This window comes from Dendropsophus ebraccatus, chromosome 4 (assembly GCF_027789765.1).
Source record: "Dendropsophus ebraccatus isolate aDenEbr1 chromosome 4, aDenEbr1.pat, whole genome shotgun sequence".
NCBI lineage: Eukaryota > Metazoa > Chordata > Amphibia > Anura > Hylidae > Dendropsophus > Dendropsophus ebraccatus.
This window is the reverse complement of record NC_091457.1, coordinates 54,911,801-54,929,165: the sequence shown is the minus strand read 5'-3', so window position 1 is coordinate 54,929,165 and position 17,365 is coordinate 54,911,801. Positions and strand designations below refer to the sequence as shown.

At 42.7% G+C, this 17,365-nt stretch overlaps 1 protein-coding gene across 1 annotated transcript in view; it reads right to left on the bottom strand.

The window, feature by feature from the left end:
- Positions 1–1,150: 1,150 nt before the first annotated feature.
- The window catches only part of NUP160 (nucleoporin 160), a 54,046-nt gene continuing 37,831 nt past the window's right edge, over positions 1,151–17,365 (bottom strand). The window contains exons 21-36 of the mRNA XM_069965818.1: positions 16,589–16,658; positions 16,256–16,354; positions 12,244–12,363; positions 11,180–11,275; positions 7,985–8,079; positions 6,576–6,672; positions 6,393–6,498; positions 5,916–6,076; positions 5,309–5,369; positions 5,116–5,226; positions 4,793–4,916; positions 4,561–4,662; positions 3,290–3,431; positions 2,342–2,467; positions 1,438–1,542; positions 1,151–1,338 (exon numbers count right to left, since the gene is read on the bottom strand). Coding sequence (XP_069821919.1) covers positions 1,249–1,338; positions 1,438–1,542; positions 2,342–2,467; positions 3,290–3,431; positions 4,561–4,662; positions 4,793–4,916; positions 5,116–5,226; positions 5,309–5,369; positions 5,916–6,076; positions 6,393–6,498; positions 6,576–6,672; positions 7,985–8,079; positions 11,180–11,275; positions 12,244–12,363; positions 16,256–16,354; positions 16,589–16,658 — 1,705 coding nt within the window. The 3' untranslated portion in view covers positions 1,151–1,248. The remainder of the gene's footprint in view (positions 1,339–1,437; positions 1,543–2,341; positions 2,468–3,289; positions 3,432–4,560; positions 4,663–4,792; positions 4,917–5,115; positions 5,227–5,308; positions 5,370–5,915; positions 6,077–6,392; positions 6,499–6,575; positions 6,673–7,984; positions 8,080–11,179; positions 11,276–12,243; positions 12,364–16,255; positions 16,355–16,588; positions 16,659–17,365) is intronic.

Below are 17,365 nucleotides of genomic sequence, written 5' to 3'. Positions count from 1 at the left end.
TTGATGGGGAGTCTTTTTTAGGGGTGTCAAATCATGGGATCATGACTAGAGAGAAGCGCAACAGGGGCATGCTTGAGTCTCATCATTCAGCATCTCAATACCGGTGGCTGAAGAAGTTAGATGCAGCCATTGGCTGTCTCCATGTTTTCCAGGACTCCCCTAGGGCAGCATCTAACTTCTTCAGCCACAGGTATTCAAATACCAAATGACCAGACTCAGTATTTCCTTTTCAAATAAATTAGCAAAGATTTCTAACATTCATTTTGTCATTATGGGGTATTAAAGCAAACCAAATCACTCCAATTTTTTCATTAAAGGGGTTATTCAGCGCTACAAAAACATGGCCACTTTTCCCCCTCTCTTGTCTCCAGTTGAGGTGGGGTTTGCAATTAAGCTCTATTTACTTTAATGGAACTTAGTTTGAAACCCCACCCAATCTAGAGACAAGAGAGGGGGAACCCCTTTAATAGCAAACCGCACCTAAACTGGAGACGAGAGGGGGGAAAGTGGCTATTTTTTTGTAGCGCTGGATAACCCCTTTAAAGCTATCAGCAGCACCCAAAAGATGTGCTAAAATGCTGCCTTGCCATATGTTTTGAGTAGCGATGAGCGAACCTCGAGCATGCTCGAGTCCATCCGAACCCGATCGTTCGGCATGTTGGATAAAGCCCTAAGGCTACGTGGAAAATATAGTCAGTGGATAGTCATTGGCTGTATCCATGTTTTCCAGACAACCTTAGAGCTTTATGCAACTTCAGCAGCCACTGCTAATCAAATGCCGAACGGGATTTTTGTTAATTTACCACAGGCCACAACATATCAGGAGTGGTCCATGAAAAGTATTTATGACTGTGCCCACACATAGTCCTTTTAGCATCAAAAATATTTATTAAGACATTGGAGACAGTAACAAATACCAGCAATAGAAGCAAGAATTTTCCACTTACTGGCAACAAATAAATAAATTAAATATTGGTGGAAACAACATATATTGGAATGTTGCCCAGCGTATCATACAGTTAATACAATTCTTTTATGTAAAAAAGCCATGTTGTAGCACCATGTTGGTCCACGTGCCTAATGGTCCTATCAGCTCTTTATATATAAAGTACAAGATCTACAGAGAAACAGGAGAGATTTACTCAGAAACTTGAGAACATAGAAAATATTTTATTTTATTTTACAAAAACTTACTGATTACAGATTTAAGAAACAAACGGAAAAAAAAAAAAAAAAAAAGCATCGGAGCTAGCTTCTTCGAAGGCTGAGCAAATTTGTGGTGGAGGTTTCAAGCTTACTGAAGTAATCATCGAGCTTGGCACGAAGCTTCTCAAGCAGCTGTTGAAAAAGAAGATGACATTTTTAAGGTTAAAACATATCACATCTGCCATAATCCACAAAAATTTCAAGACCCCATATATATCCTTATCCACTTACATCTCTGTTCTGTTGACTGTTGTTGTTCTCTTCCAAAGCTTGCAGAAGATGATCAATTGAGGTATAGGGTAACCAAACCAATGGAGATACTGCAGACAGAGGTGACTAAAGAAAAAGAGATGACAAATGTAACATTTTAAACATAACATACAGAAGGGAAAATGAAGATTTCCCAAACTTGTGCCTCTCCAATTGTCAAAATCAGCAAGTCATCAAATCTATAATAGGAGGTGTCACTGATATCATCATACTCTGTCGTAAGGAATTGTTTTTAGAATATATATCTCAACTGCTGCAGAACCTCTTTCTGAAAGAGGAACAAGGAGCTTTATTGCTACCACTGATTAATATGAAACACTGTCCATTTCAAAAAGGTTTGCAATGTGTGAGGAGTGTATTATGATGCAGGTATGCATTTTGCACTGCGCTGAATACAGTGCTGTATAATTCACACTACAGTTCGTGTAGAAACTGGTCTTTTTAAAGAAAGGGAGTACTATGTTAGGGCATGTTTACACTACGAAAAGCAGGTGGAAATTACGAGCGGAATCCCGCCTGCCTCACTGAATGGTGTGTATAGAGTGCTCCGCCCTCCACTCAAAGAATTGACATGAGTCCGCGGCGGGGATTCCTCTCGGAATTTCTGCGTTTTCCACAGTGTGAATGGGCCCTTAGTCAGTATTTAGCACAAAAGAAAAAGCATACTGCAAAAGTATTCTGTAACAGGCTGTAGAGAGATATCCCTGGATAGTAAATAAGTATCTAATTGACGGGTGGGATGACTGCTAGGACCCACACTAATTACAAGAAATGGGGTATCTTGTAACCTCAGAAAACAAAGTGTGAACCCATTTCATATATAGCCTTTCATATATAAGACTCAAAAACATTTAAAGACACTCACCTCTATTCCAAAATATTTGTGACCTCTCCCCAACACGGCATCTACATATTCCAACACAAGCTCAGCTGCCTCTTCCAGGAGATCATACTTCAAATAAAGTCGAAGTAATTCTGCTGCATCCACCTCCTGATGAAGAAGGCAAACATATAACGGAGAATATGCCAGAATAGTCTAATAGAGTCAATATAAATAGTCATAGGTCTAGGGGAATGGTGATACTATTTTCTGTAATGCCTCTTGATAAACAGAGGCGCATCTTAAGTGGTCTGTATGTCAGAAATCTACATAAGCTTGGAGAATAAATTGCAGTAATGGGCAGCATGGTTGCTCAACGGTTAGCACTTGCAGCGCTGGGGTCCTGGGTTTAAATCCCACCAAAGGCAACATCTGCAAAGAGTTTGTATGTTCTCTCCGTGTTTGCGTGGGTTTCCTCCGGGTACTCCAGTTTCCTCCCACACCCAAAACATACAGATAGGGCTCACAATCTAAATTAACCTATTAGGGACAGGGAGTAATAATTGGCAAAACTATGTAAAGTGCTGCGGAATCTGTACGCGTCACCCACTTAGTTAGCTAGCGCAGCACACATCAACAAAAAGTGACATTTTGTGCAAACTAAGGAGTTCACCTTATAGCAGTCCTCTGCTAATGTAACCCTCCAATAAAAGAACAGAAGCCATAAGGAGGTGCATGCATATCTAGCTTCCGAGTACTAAATGCATATAGCAGCGCTATATCCGAATGAACCACCCCACTTATAGACAATAACTGACTAAATAGTTCCATTATTTTCAATGGAACCCATATTTTTGCTGTTTTGCAACTTCCCCCTTGTAGAAAGAAAAACAGCTCTGAAGTTCAAATGGCTTTTTGTGGGGTTATTGAGTGAACCTCTCACAGAGCTCCTCAGAAATCTTATTTACACTGAAAACACTATACAATACAAACCTTATAACTCATTGTTAACCAACTGGGCAGAGGGATCCCGTGTGACAGAAGCTTGTCAATAACACAGCGATGGTATCGACGGTTCTCTGAATGATATTTCTCTAGATAGGAAATCAGTAACCTCCATGCTTCATCTGTGGCACTAGAAGAAAACAAGAAAAAGTTAGAAATTCAGTAACTTAAAGGGAATATGTCACTAGGTTTATGCTGCCTTAAATGAGAGCAGCATAAACTAGTGACAGAAATGCTTTATAGATGGGTGTATTACTTACATCATTCTGTTCAGACATTCTTCTTATATGCAGGAAAATAGGATTCTTGCCACGCCCCTCTCCACCCTGCAGCTGCTGATAACCAATTGTTATCTATCCATGATGTATATAGGAAGTCAACTGTCAATCAGCAGCTGGTGGGTGGAGTTTTCTGCTTCTCATGAATATTGAGGACTACTGGGCTCACACACATAATGGAAAGGACTACTTATTATATTTGTTATTCAGGAGGATCTCTCTGAATTATCTGCACAGAACATCATTACATACATCATTCTGTTCAGCTTCTCTGTGACTAGTTTATGTTACCCCTAGATAGGACAGCCTACTGGTGCCTTTACACAGAGATTTATCTGGCAGACTTTTTTTAAGCCAAAGCCAGGAATGGATTTGAGAAGAGGAGAAATCTCAGTCTTTCCTTTAGGACCCGTTTATAGTCTGTTCCTGGCTTTGGCTTCAAAAATCTGTCAGATAAATCTCTCTGTGTAAAGGCCCTCTTATCCTACTGACAGTCTCTTTAAGTTCAGTGCATGTTATAATTTAAATGGCTCAGGTGCTTTGGAGTATAATCATAAAACCAGGAGCAGAGCAATACCTACACAAAACACCAACTGTCAGCAAAGGTGTAACTTAAAGCTCCAGGGCTCAATTGCAAAATCTTCAACAAGGTCCCCAACCTACCATGTGCCATTTATAGTACTGTGGTAAAGTTATAAAGCAGAAGAAACATAGACGGAATATAAAGTGACTAGATGAAGTGTTTTCCAGGCTTACAAAACGTGGCCGCACTCAGAACCACCACCACTCCTGTCTTCAGTTTGGGGGTGGTCTTGCAGCTCAGTTCCATTGAAGTGAATGAAGATAATTTGTAATACCACACACAACCCCCAGGACAAGGGTGGAGCTGTTTTTGCAAGGACATAGTTAATTTTTTTTTTCTAATCCTGGATAATCCCCTTAAATCTATTTCTTTTATTGAGAAAGAAAACAGAATGATACCTTGACTCTTTCGTGGCAACAACAGATGACAGCTGGTTTTCTGCTAGCCATTGCCAAGCTTCGGCCTGTGCAGCCTCTCCACCATTCTGTAACTTAATACACCTGATGGAAAAAAGGAGCCTATTATAGTTTGTAACTCAATAGGCAAATATAAAACTACATCTCTTCATACACAATATACAGAAACATCATAACCATTCAAACCAATGATATTCTCCGTATCTTCTCTTACTTGTACGTAAGGCCCTCAAATACAGGTATGAGAGAGAGCTTGAAGATTTGGCAGAGTGAAATTGCAGTATCAAACAAACCAGCTTGTACCAAGAGAGACACCATTTCTTCAGCAGATGCACTTCCTGAAAAGCAACAACATAAATTAAAGTGTTTGCTAATTGCAAAAATGCCATGTGTATTAACAGAAGTAAAAGAAAAATAGCTCAGACCTGTCAGACCTGCGCTTTTAACCCCAAGCACACATCGCACATATTTCTGGATACATTTTAATGTGTTTTTCTTACTGATTCCTATATGTCTCAGAATTAATAGGATCCTTACCAGCTATTGCTGCTGTATTGTTATCATACCGGGCCAACGTCAATCGTGTCCGGGCCAGGATGTATTCCTTCTCTAAATCCTGGAGCTCTAAGATCTCCACCTGACTTCCACCTGTTAAGTAAATGACAGCTAGAAATCATACACCTAGAAAAAGAGGCAAGAGGGTCTTTAAAAGACTGTGAATTACACTTACTGGCAACAGGTGGAGACTCCCCTTCATGGTTTCGTTTTAGAGATGTTCCCGGACGCTCATACTTGAAATAAAATAAGAAAAAGACACTTTATAAAGAGTCTAACCTTATAAACAGATGAAATAGATACACAAAAGGTCTGCCAAATCAATTTACTTTAATCCCTATATTTCAGAAGAACTACCAATGAATGCAATAAACCCCTGTAGAGGTGTATAAATAAACAGCACAAAATGCTTAGCCATCCCTACCTATTTAAACCCTTTTGGAGGGAGGGGGGTGGTCTCCTCAGGGGACCAATAAGGCAATAGTTATAGCATCCAGGACACAGAAGTCCGCCCAGGATTTCAACATGACCACTTGTAACATAACATCAGTAAGTGATCCACAGATATCCAGGCATTGATGGCATTATTGGATAAGGTATAACTCGTGCCACAAGCGCTGATAATAAATGTATTATAAATTAAGTTAAGTATCAAGTATCAAAAGACAAGATTTTTTTTTATTTATTGATACCAACTAAAAAAAACAATGAAAATTTTATTACATGAATATGAATTATCAAATGCAACCTTTATATAGTAAAGAATAATGTATTTTATTTACCACAGCTCCTGATGCAGGTTGCACAATCCAAGCATATTCCGGTCGAATAAGCCGTAGGCAGTTCAGACAGGCCAGGTATGCGTTCACTTGCTTCTGAAGACCAGTAAAGGTTCGGACTTCTCTGCCAAGACGCATCCCATACTCAAACATCACTGTGCCAGCTAAGAGAGCAAATACAAGGACATAACTACCAAAACAGCACACTACAGTTCTTGTTAGAAAGAAGTCAAGAAAATATTGATGGGAGATAACTATTCTGATATCCTGCCCCATGTAACTAAACACTCATGCATAAACCACATTCATTCTAAGAATGACTACTATCCAGTAGAATCAAACATGCAGAGCAGAAATCTGCATTGTGCCTTTTATTCCTCATTGAAATGGAATACAAGAATTCACCAAAAAGCTTAAGAGCATGCACAGGGAATCTTTATGAGGGACAAAATATACCCCACAGGCAATACAAAAGGATACCTTTTCGATAGTTGTGCCGATGTATATGGAAAGCATAAAGAAGCTCATAGTAGTTATGGGTCATCAGATCCACAGCACGAGCTCGGGCTTCAATGATACTAACAACCTGAAAAAGACAAAACAATTCTATACAAGTCCAATCACAAAAAAAGTAACCATGGTTCCAGCAGGCATGACGCTTACCTCATTGTGTAAATTCACATAAGGAAAATCTACAAGTTCTTGGAGCTGTGAACGTTCACACAGAACTATAACCAGCTGCCGCAAGCAATCGAGCTGTCTAAAAAACAGGAGAGTAATTATTCATCCAGGGTTAAAAAAGCATAGCACCTTCCTTCCAAAAAAGAAGGTATGCTGGGAGCTGCAGTTCAACAGCAGTAGCCTCCCAACACAACTCCCATCATACCTTCTTTTGCACTACAACGCCCAGCATACCTCCTTGTGCACAAGGGGGTATGCTGGGAGTTGTAGTGCACAAGGGAGTATGCTGGGAGTTGTAGTGCACAAGAAGGCATGATGGGAGCGGCAGATGTGCAGCAGCAGCCTTCCGATATAACAACAACTCCCAACATACCTTCTTGTGCACTACAACTCCCAACATACCTTCTTATGCACTACAACTCCCATCATACATATTATGCACTACAACTCCCATCATACATATTATGCACTACAACTCCCATCATACCCACCTCCTAACACAACCCCCAGCATACCACTTTGTGCATAACAACTCCTAGCATCATAGCTGCAGTCTGGGCGGGGGACATCATATTTGTATTTTTCAGCATTTTTTTCAAACTATAAAAAAGGTATCGAACTGGTATCGAGTATTGAAATAAAAAAGCTGGTATCAGTATCGAACTCAAAATTCTGGTACCGTGACATCACTAGTCCGAGGACACCGGGGACCGTGGTAAGATAAGTAAATATTATTTTATACTCCAATCATCAGCAATCAGCTGTGTAATAGCAATGCGTGCCAGACGCTCAATTATTTTAGGCTTGGACCTAAAGAAACAATCAGCTGATGACCATTAAATTGGCTGATCGTTTTCTTTATTAGGGTGCGTTTACACAAAAAGATTTATCTGACAGATTTTGGAAGCCAAAGCCAGAAATGGATTTGAAAAGAGGATAGATCCCAGTCTTTCCTTTGTGACCTGTTCCATGTTTATTGTCTGTTCCTGGTTTGGGCTTCAAAGATCTGTCAGATAAATCTGTCTGTGTAAACGCACAATTACACAGAGCGCTAATTGCCCTGATTAGACAGTTTATCGCTCCGTGTAATAGGGCCCTTAACTGCAGTTCACTAAACAGCCAGATGGCAAGTTACACTGCTAAATGGGGCTGTAGCGTTGAACTATAGCTGCTACACTTTCTTTCTCAAGATCGGTGGGGGAATCAGATGGGAATAACCTTTTCACCTTCATACAAGTCATTTTATGCAGACACGTTTCGATGCCATTAGGACTAGCATATAAGATTTATTAACTTGCAGTCTGCAGTGTGTGAACAAAACACCATACACGCAAATATCCTTAGCAACACAATACAGTATTGAGAGACCACTCCGGAGACATCCACCCTACCTGCTATGATCAGGAATAAGGGTAAGAGCATCGTAAGCTTGGCTGTTGTGTCCCAAATCCAAGTGATACTTGAAGATACGAGTCCTCAAAGTTGCCTAAGAAAAATTATCAGATTACTTAGAAGGGGGGGAAAAAATCAAGCTACCTTAAAAAAAAAAAACAAAAAAAAAAAAAACACACTTTACTCTGAGTGCGGCATTGTTTTACTTATTACTTAAAGGGAATGTGTCACGTTTTTTTAAATTTTATTATAAAATGTAACTTTGCAAAATAAGTGTTTTACATAACTTTATTTTTATTTTTACATGTGGCATCACTATTTAAACACAGTGTGATGCCTGCACAGGGGGCTGCCATGTTCAGTAGCATCTGTGTATGACGTCATTTCACGATACATACACAGATGCTGTACGGCACCCCTAGAGCATCGAAGTGAACCGACGGAGTCCGTCTGGTTCACTTACAATGCACTTACAATGCGCATGCCCAGTACACAGCCTAATTCCAATGTGGGAGGGTGTAGGTGCCATTTTTCAGAAGCCTGGCACTGACATATACAGTGGCCAGTACCCGATCTAGTAACTGACCTGCCAGAGGTGACTCCGGAGTGTGTGGGCAGCAGTTGCGCTGAGCCCTGCATCCTTCCTGCTCCTGGCTCTGCGGAGCGCTGGTCTCAGGAGAGTGTGTCACTGAGGGGCCGGGAGCCGCACACACTCCTCTCCCTAGCAGCACCTGCAGCTCTCTCACTACTGGGGCAGGAGGACAGACAGACGGACAGCAGGGAGGAGGAGGACGCTGGAGCCGGCAGGACAGTGACATCTGTGTGAGCCCTTATACATGCTGCACAGACACAGTTACACCACATATCTTTCTTCTGAGTTCCTGCTCTGAGCTCCGCACTGGGTCCCTTCCCGCACAGAGAACAGAGGTCATCACTGCAGGAGATAAGTGTAATGTTCTGCTCTTAACACTTTTTGTATGGACAGGGCAGATGTGACAGCTCCGGCTCCTCCAGTGATAACCTCCGACCTCTCTTCTCACTGCTCCTCACAAGTGCTGGTCGGGACTCAGTGCGGAGGTCAGAAGGAATGCTTGTTGTTTAACCCTGTCTGTACTGCTTGTCTGCAGGACACTACCAGGGGTGGGTGGGAGAACAGGACACTACCAGGGGTGGGTGGGAGAACAGGACACTACCAGGGGTGGGAGAACAGACTGTAATCTTCCTTGTCAGGATCCACAGCAGTTCTATCTATTGCTCCAAATATTTATATTTCACAAAATAATCCGAAGGTCAGTTTATATTAGTGTATATTATCTGTGCTCTGTGGGGTCTTTTGTCACTTTTTCTGGTAAGAATCAGATAGAATAACCCTGTGCAGGTGTGAACAGAGTCTCTTTTTCTCTACAAATTGTGAGATTGCCAACAATTGCTAAAAAATAAGACAGCGCACCATCACTATAAATAACTGGCAAAACACAGGCATAGCTACACCCCTTCAACTGGATATAACTGAGAGCCCATCAAGAGAGATGTAGTAAGGGGTTCTGCAGCAGCTGAGATGTAGCATGACGTTTTGTAGCAGCTATTGGCACCTGGCAGGTGTGTCAGTGTCGGGGAGTGTGCAGGTCCTTTGGTCTGTGGCCATCTGTGCCGGAGCAGTGAGTGATGGCCGCTGATCTCGCTTCAGAGGAGAGGAGCAGCATGAAGACGGAGAGGCAGGTCCGAGGGTAGGGGTGGAGTGTCAAAAGCAGTCAGGAGACTGTATGAGTTGTCTGTACAAAAGTGCATGCACAAGCTGTCTGTGTGAGTGCGCATGCACGAGCTGTCTGTATGAGTGCGCATGCACGAGCTGTCTGTGTGAGAGCGCATGTACGAGCTGTCTGTGTGAGGGCGCATGTACAAGCTGTCTGTACGAGGGTGCATGTACGAGCTGTCTGTACGAGGGTGCATGTACAAGCTGTCTGTACGAGGGTGCATGTACAAGCTGTCTGTACGAGTGTGCATGTACAAGCTGTCTGTACGAGTGTGCATGTACAAGCTGTCTGTACGAGTGTGCATGTACAAGCTGTCTGTACGAGTGTGCATGTACAAGCTGTCTGTACGAGTGTGCATGTACAAGCTGTGTACGAGTGTGCATGTACAAGCTGTCTGTACGAGTGTGCATGAACAAGCTGTCTGTACGAGTGTGCATGTACAAGCTGTCTGTACGAGTGTGCATGTACAAGCTGTCTGTACGAGTGTGCATGTACAAGCTGTCTACGAGTGTGCATGTACAAGCTGTCTGTACGAGTGTGCATGTACAAGCTGTCTACGAGTGTGCATGTACAAGCTGTCTACGAGTGTGCATGTACAAGCTGTCTGTACGAGTGTGCATGTACGAGTGTGCATGTACGAGAGTGCATGTACGAGAGTGCCTGTACGAGAGTGCATGTACGAGCTGCCTGTACGAGAGTGCATGTACGAGCTGCCTGTACGAGAGTGCATGTACGAGCTGCCTGTACGAGAGTGCATGTACGAGCTGCCTGTACGAGCTGCCTGTACGAGAGTGCATGTACGAGCTGCCTGTACGAGCTGCCTGTACGAGTGTAACAACAATACTATGTGCATGTGACGAATGGGCGGTGAGAAGTGGAAGGTGATTGTGGGCAGGCCAGCTATATGAGGTTCTGCAGCAGCTCACATTTATGAGGTTCTGCAGCAGCTGAGGTTTATTATGAGGTTCTGCAGCAGCTAAGGTTTATTATGAGGTTGTGCAACAGCTAAGGTATATTATGAGGTTCTGCAGCAGCTGAGGGGTATTATGAAGAGCTAGGGACACACTTGTACATGTGTACTGCTGTGCAGACAACAACAAAATGGCGCTGCCCAACAGTACACACAATAGCACCTTTCCCCTCATTGTTCAGCTGTGAGAAGAGGAGGGAGGTGATGATGTCACAGCAGTTCAGCAGGGACTGCCTCTTTTTTCTGCAGCCGTAGTTCAGGTTACTTTTTACCTGCTGGAGCTCCATCTGGTGGCCATCAATGGGAAATATGAAAACTTAGATAATTAATTATTCATATTTCCTTACATGTAAAAAAAATAAAAACACATAGATTAACAAAAAAAATAATATTCAGTTTTAACATTTTCAATTTTTTTTTTAACTTGGTGACACATTCCCTTTAAGAAACAACAAAACATCAGAACCTACCTGACTTTTCAAGTCATCAGCAGTCTCTGTAATAGCCAATGTGGCTAACTGAATGATAAGTTCTGGCAAACCTACAGCTTCCAGAAGGCGCAATACCTGGAATTATATGCAAGAATAGTTTAGCCACTATAGGCAGAATACAGTTCATCATTTATAGCACTTGTAAATGTGACTGAAAAGAACAAAACCATTTGCCATTGTAGGCTCAGGAAAGTTAGGACTGATGCAATAAGCTCAGCACGCTACAGAAACAAAATTATATGAATGGACTGGTTATTTATGAGGAATGGTAGTTTAATAGACAACCCCTTAAAGAAATCCTTTAGATGGGCCATGAATGTGATCAGTGATAAAATGATTTCTGGTCCTCCACCAATCAGAACAAATAAACCCTGACATGACAGTCCCTAATGCCAGTATTGCTGTGTTAGGTGCTGTAGATCAGATGCATGGCCAGTCCCTGTTTACTGCAGTAACCAGTAAAGTGCGTGCAGGTGTGTCTGATAATACATGATGTGCTGTGTCTCATTCTTCCTGGGGGTATGGCTCCTGCACTGAGCTCATCCCAAACATATGCTATCAATGAACAATCATAAAAATTGCCTGTAATAACCAGCAGTCAGCTAGACACCACATTGATTAAATACTATGCATTCTATCACTTGCAGGTAGGGCTGGGCGATAAAAAAAAAATTGAGATTTAATTTTTTGGCCATAACATTCTATTTTCCAATAAAACAGAATGTTTTCTCCTTGCAGACACCTCAGATACTATTTTTGGTGTTTGAGGCAGCAACTGTATTGCTTCATACAGTAACAGTGCTGCCTATGTGCCCACACAAGCAGTTATGCCTAATATGTGCCTCCAAATATTATTCAGGCCACTCTGTGCCCCACTATAGTATAGGCAACCAATGTGTAATGGGAATCCTGGCTGTCATTATGGTGGGCAGTCCAGCTGGCACTGTTATATTCTAGTCTTGATGTAAAAGCATTAGTAAGACTATGCATCCCCAAGCCCCTTTACTACAAATTCCAGCAATTGCCAGTTGGGTTGTACTTACTCTGTTGTAATACTGAAGACGTGCAGAAGAAGGAGCGTCCTCTTCATCCACACGAATCAATTTCTCCAGGAAATCCTCCCGCTCCACCTCAGATGCAGCTTTGCAGAAGCATTCTAGTGCCTGCAACAGTTAGAGTGTAACGACAAATCCGTCATGTGTAAGCCCAAACCACAATTTAACCCTTAGACGACCCAGGGCGTATAGTTACGCCATGGAAGTCTGTCCCCAGACGACCTAGGGCGTAACTGTACGCCCTGGGTGTTTCTCCCGCTATGAAGCGTGCTCCGGAGCGGAGCGCGCTTCATAGCAGGTGGGGGCCGGCTGCAATCAGCAGCCGGGACCTCACCGGTAATGACACGCTGCAGCGATCGCGCTGCCGCGTGTCATTAACTCCTTAAACGCCGCGGCGTTTAAATGTAAGTGACAGGGGGAGTCCCCTGTCACTTACCGATCGGGAGGTCCCGATCGGTAAAACGGGCCGCCGGAGGTCTCTCACCTGCCTCCGTGCGGTCCGATCGGCGCTCTGGTCACTGAGCCTGCACAGGCAGGCTCAATGAGCAGAGCGCCGATAACACTGATCAATGCTGTGCCTATGGCATAGCATTCATCAGTGTAAAAATCCAAGTAGTGAATGTAAAAGTCCCCCAAAGGGACTTCAAATGTGTAAAAAAAAAAAAGTTAAAAACACTAACACACTACCCCAAAACCCCTCCCCCAATAAAAGTTGAAATCACCCCCCTTTCCCATTATATAAATAAAACATATAAAAATAAATAGATAAACATATAATATACCGTAGCGTGCGTAATTGTCCGATCTATTAAAATATAACAAGCGTCATTGCGAACTGTAAACGGCGTACACGAAAAGAGGGAAAAAAGTGCGCGGATTACCGATTTTATGTTACATTATATATATAAAAAAATCAATAAAAAGTGATCAAAACGTCCGATCTTCACAAATATGGTATTAATAAAAACTAGAGATCATGGCGGAAAAAATGACACCCCATACAGCCCCGTAGGTGAAAAAATAAAACCGTTATAAGCGTCACAATAGTCCCATTTTATTTATAATTAATTGCCAAAAAAAAGGATTTCATTTAAAAAAAATATATGACATTAGAGAATCTGCGTAAACCTGCATATGGTTGTGTTCGTACTGACCTATAGAGTAATGGTATCATGTCGCTTTTACCATATAGTGCATTATGTAGACACAGGAACCCCCCAAACGTTACCATATTGCATTCTTTTTTGCGATTTCACCAATTTATATCTTCATAAATAATATATTTGGAATTCCATCATACATGTTATGGTAAAATGAATGACGCCATTACAAAGTACAACTATTCCTGTAACAAATAAGCCCTTACATGGCCTGTAGATAGAAAACTGAAAGTGCTGGAGCTCTTAGAAGGGGAGGAGGGAAAAACAGAAACACTACGATCAAAATTTGCGCGGTCCACTGGGTCATTTTGGGCCTGGTCCTCAAAGGGTTAAAAAACAAACAAACAAAAAAAACACTCTTTATTAAAGGGGTAGTGCGGCGGTAAAGAATTATTCACAGAATAACACACATTACAAAGTTATACAACTTTGTAATGTATGTTATGTCTGTGAATGGCCCCCTTCCCCGTGTCCCACCACCCCCACCCGAGTACCCGGAAGTGTGGTGCGCTATACATACCTGTCACGTGCCGACTCGTCTCCGATCTTCAGTCATTGCAGACATCTTCGGACGGCCGGGCCGAATCCCTCCGACCGTACTGAGTGCCAGCCCCCGTCTGTCGCTTCATCGGCTGCTCAGCCCCGATTGGCTGAGCCAAACTGTGCTCAGCCAATCGTGGCTGAGCAGCCGATGACGTGGTAGACGGGGTCCGGCACTCAGGACGGTCAGAGGGATTCGGCCCGTCGGTCCGAAGATGTCTGCAATGACTGAAGATCGGAGACAGGTATGTATAGCGCACCATACTTCCGGGTACACGGGTGGGGGTGGGGGGGACACGGGGAAGGGGACCATTCACAGACATAACATACATTACAAAGTTGTATAACTTTGTAATGTGTGTTATTCTGTGAATAATTCTTTACCGCCGCACTACCCCTTTAAGATGAAATTGCTCTGGTTCTAATCTACATTAACCAGAAGGACCCAGTCAACGCCAACTGGGTTTTGTGTCTAAAGGATACTGACAACTCTCTCGAGCAATTCAGCAAAGTTTATTCCAAGACATCAACAGAACAGCTACATACATTGGAGTAACGGGAGCAAGCAGCACAGACAAGCAGGTTGACAGGCTATTTGTTAACATCAAGGCTATTTTTTATACCTTTTTTGCGTAAAATCTACTAAAACAGCAGTAACTTGGATTAAGAGCATTTTGCAAGAAGAGCTCACAGTTTTTCAAAACTGCAACTTGGTTTAAGAGCATTGCTTTGGTTTAAGAGCTCCCTGTACTGGGTGGGAGGGGGAGTGGGGGAGGAGCAGGGTCTGCACAGCGTGGTCTACAACACTGTACTCTGACCCAGGAAGTCTCCCTCACCTTCCAAATCATAGCTATAATGCTATAATGTGCCTGCCGTCACACTCCGCTATACACACTGCTGCTATAATGTGCCTGCACTCACACTCAGCTATACACACTGCTGCTATAATGTGCCTGCACTTACACTCAGCTATTCAAAATGCTGTATATAAAGTTTCTGTGTCTGTCCTGCTGCACAGCTCTGTGATTCTCTCTTCCTGCATCTTCATTCTATATCTACAAACTGCTTCTATATTTCAGGTTTATGCGCATAGTATACATTTTACTCCACATGCTGATTGTTATACTGTACAGTAACATTTAATATGACATATTCAGATGTTTCTTATTGTTTGTTTCATCTGTTCTACATATTATTCAGAATAAAAAATCATTTTTGGGGTGTGGAACCAATTGTCTGCATATAAGTGATTTCTTTTGGAAAAATGTGCTTTGGTTTAAGAGTGGATTGGAATTACAAACACAGTCCCGAAACGAATTATGCTTGTAATCCAAGGCAACACTGTACATCATATTTCTATTTTTACCATACATTTTCTAATTATCACTAAGTACTATCTTTTCTTTGCACTGACAATGTTTAAAGGACAACTCCCACAAAAATTTTTTTTTGCTCATTTAACACACATTACAAAGTTATATAACTTTGTAATGTGGTTAAATACCCGGCCTGGCCCCCTTCCCCCACTTTCGGACCCCCGACCCCCCACCCCGGAAGTTAAAGAATGTATACATTACCTATTACGATCGTCACGGTCCTCTTCTCCGGGGCGGCATCTGGTGACGACGATGTCAGAGCCGAGGGGCGGTCCGGGTCTTCTTCCTCCTCGGCGTCTTCATGCAAAGTGAATGGGGATGAAAAGGCTGCTGGTGCACATGCGCACCAGCAGCCTTTTCATTGGCTGGAGCGCATCACATGGCTTCCAGCTTGCTCAGCCCTGATTGGCTGAGCTTGCTGGAAGCCATGTGATGCGCTCCAGCCAATGAAAAGGCTGCCGAAGCGCAAGCGCACTGGCAGCCTTTTCCATCCCCTGGACCCGGAAGTCGGAGACATCGCTGGATGGCGGACGGCGGCGACGGAGAGGCGGACGGCGGGCGAATCGAGTGGCGATCGTCACCGGAGAGATGGTGAGTATGGTGTCTGTGTGTGTCTGTGTTTTTTTTTTTTTTTGGGGGTCCCGCGGGAGTTGTCCTTTAAGGACCATAAATCCCTATCCGCTTTGCAAGGAGTTTAGTTGTCTCTAGGTTTCACAATTGTACATTGTCGTAAAATATATCATGCAAGGCCAGGGATCCTTATCAAACAATAAATATTTAATTACATTTACATCATCATGTTTTTTTTACTTCTAAGAAAGTTTACTTTTTGTAGCTGAGAAAGAAACAACATGGCTGCCAAGGCCTAAATACAGTCTCTAACAGTGTTCCATTTACACAACTGCATTCAACTTAACTCCTTACCTTATGGCCTTCACCTGTGACAAGGTAACACTGCCCCATCATAAACAGACAAGAGCCGGCGCTGACTTGACACCATGGCTGCAGAAGACGCACATACTCCTACAGATACAAAACATACATTACAGCGTCATGTAGAACATAGTTTCAAACCTTTTATAAGCACTGATAGTGGGAATACTTGTTCCAGTAGGTGTTCTAGTACAACTACACCAACATCATCGTGCAAATAAATACTTCAGTGCCAAAAGCTGCCAGAATATGCAGGGCAGCTAAAGAGCCACAGCTTGGGGATCAGTACTTTAGTGATTCATCACCAGATGAGGATGAACCTACCTGTAGCTGAGTATACTGACAGTTTCTCATCAAACATTCCGGAAAGAAGAAGTCAGGGTTACCAGGCCAGCTAGTAAATGAATATGGTCAAGGAACAATGGCTCGGTCATAAAACAGCAATGGCTGTTTTTTTTCTGCAGCAGCATCATCATAAAAAACGAAATGGAAAGTTGTGAATAACTCCCTTGGCCATTTCAAAACAGCTTGAATATAAGTTAATATTAACCAAAGATAGATTCATGTGGGTCCCCCCCCCCCCCCCCGATTATTCTGTTATATTATTGCAGGCTTTATTACATGGTTAACAACAAGGACTAGAATTTTCTCCAAACATTGCAGGAATCTGTTCTATATTACAGCTGTTCTCCCACAGGATGGCCGCAGCAGGGGGGCCCAAAAAAAGTCGCTGCACAGAAGACTAAGTAATGGCTGCTGCCACTAGGAGGTGCCAATCAGCCAAAATTGTAAGCTACTACTGCACAGGCTATAGCCTCCCGAAGGCAATAAGGGGTGATAAATCAAGCAGCAGATGAAACAGGAGAAATCAACAGAAAGGTAACAAATCTGCTGATGGGTGATAACTTAATGGGCAAAAAACCACAAGAGTCTATCAGGCAAATCAATTAAATTTAAACATAAGTGAGATGAGAATGATAAACGGGGAGAAATGCTGTTAAATATAGGAACCAAGGATGTAGGAGGAAAAAAAGGACCCAAAGTAGGTCATTTCTAGAGAGAAAAATGACCAGAGCGGATCCCAGGGAATGACCACTGTAC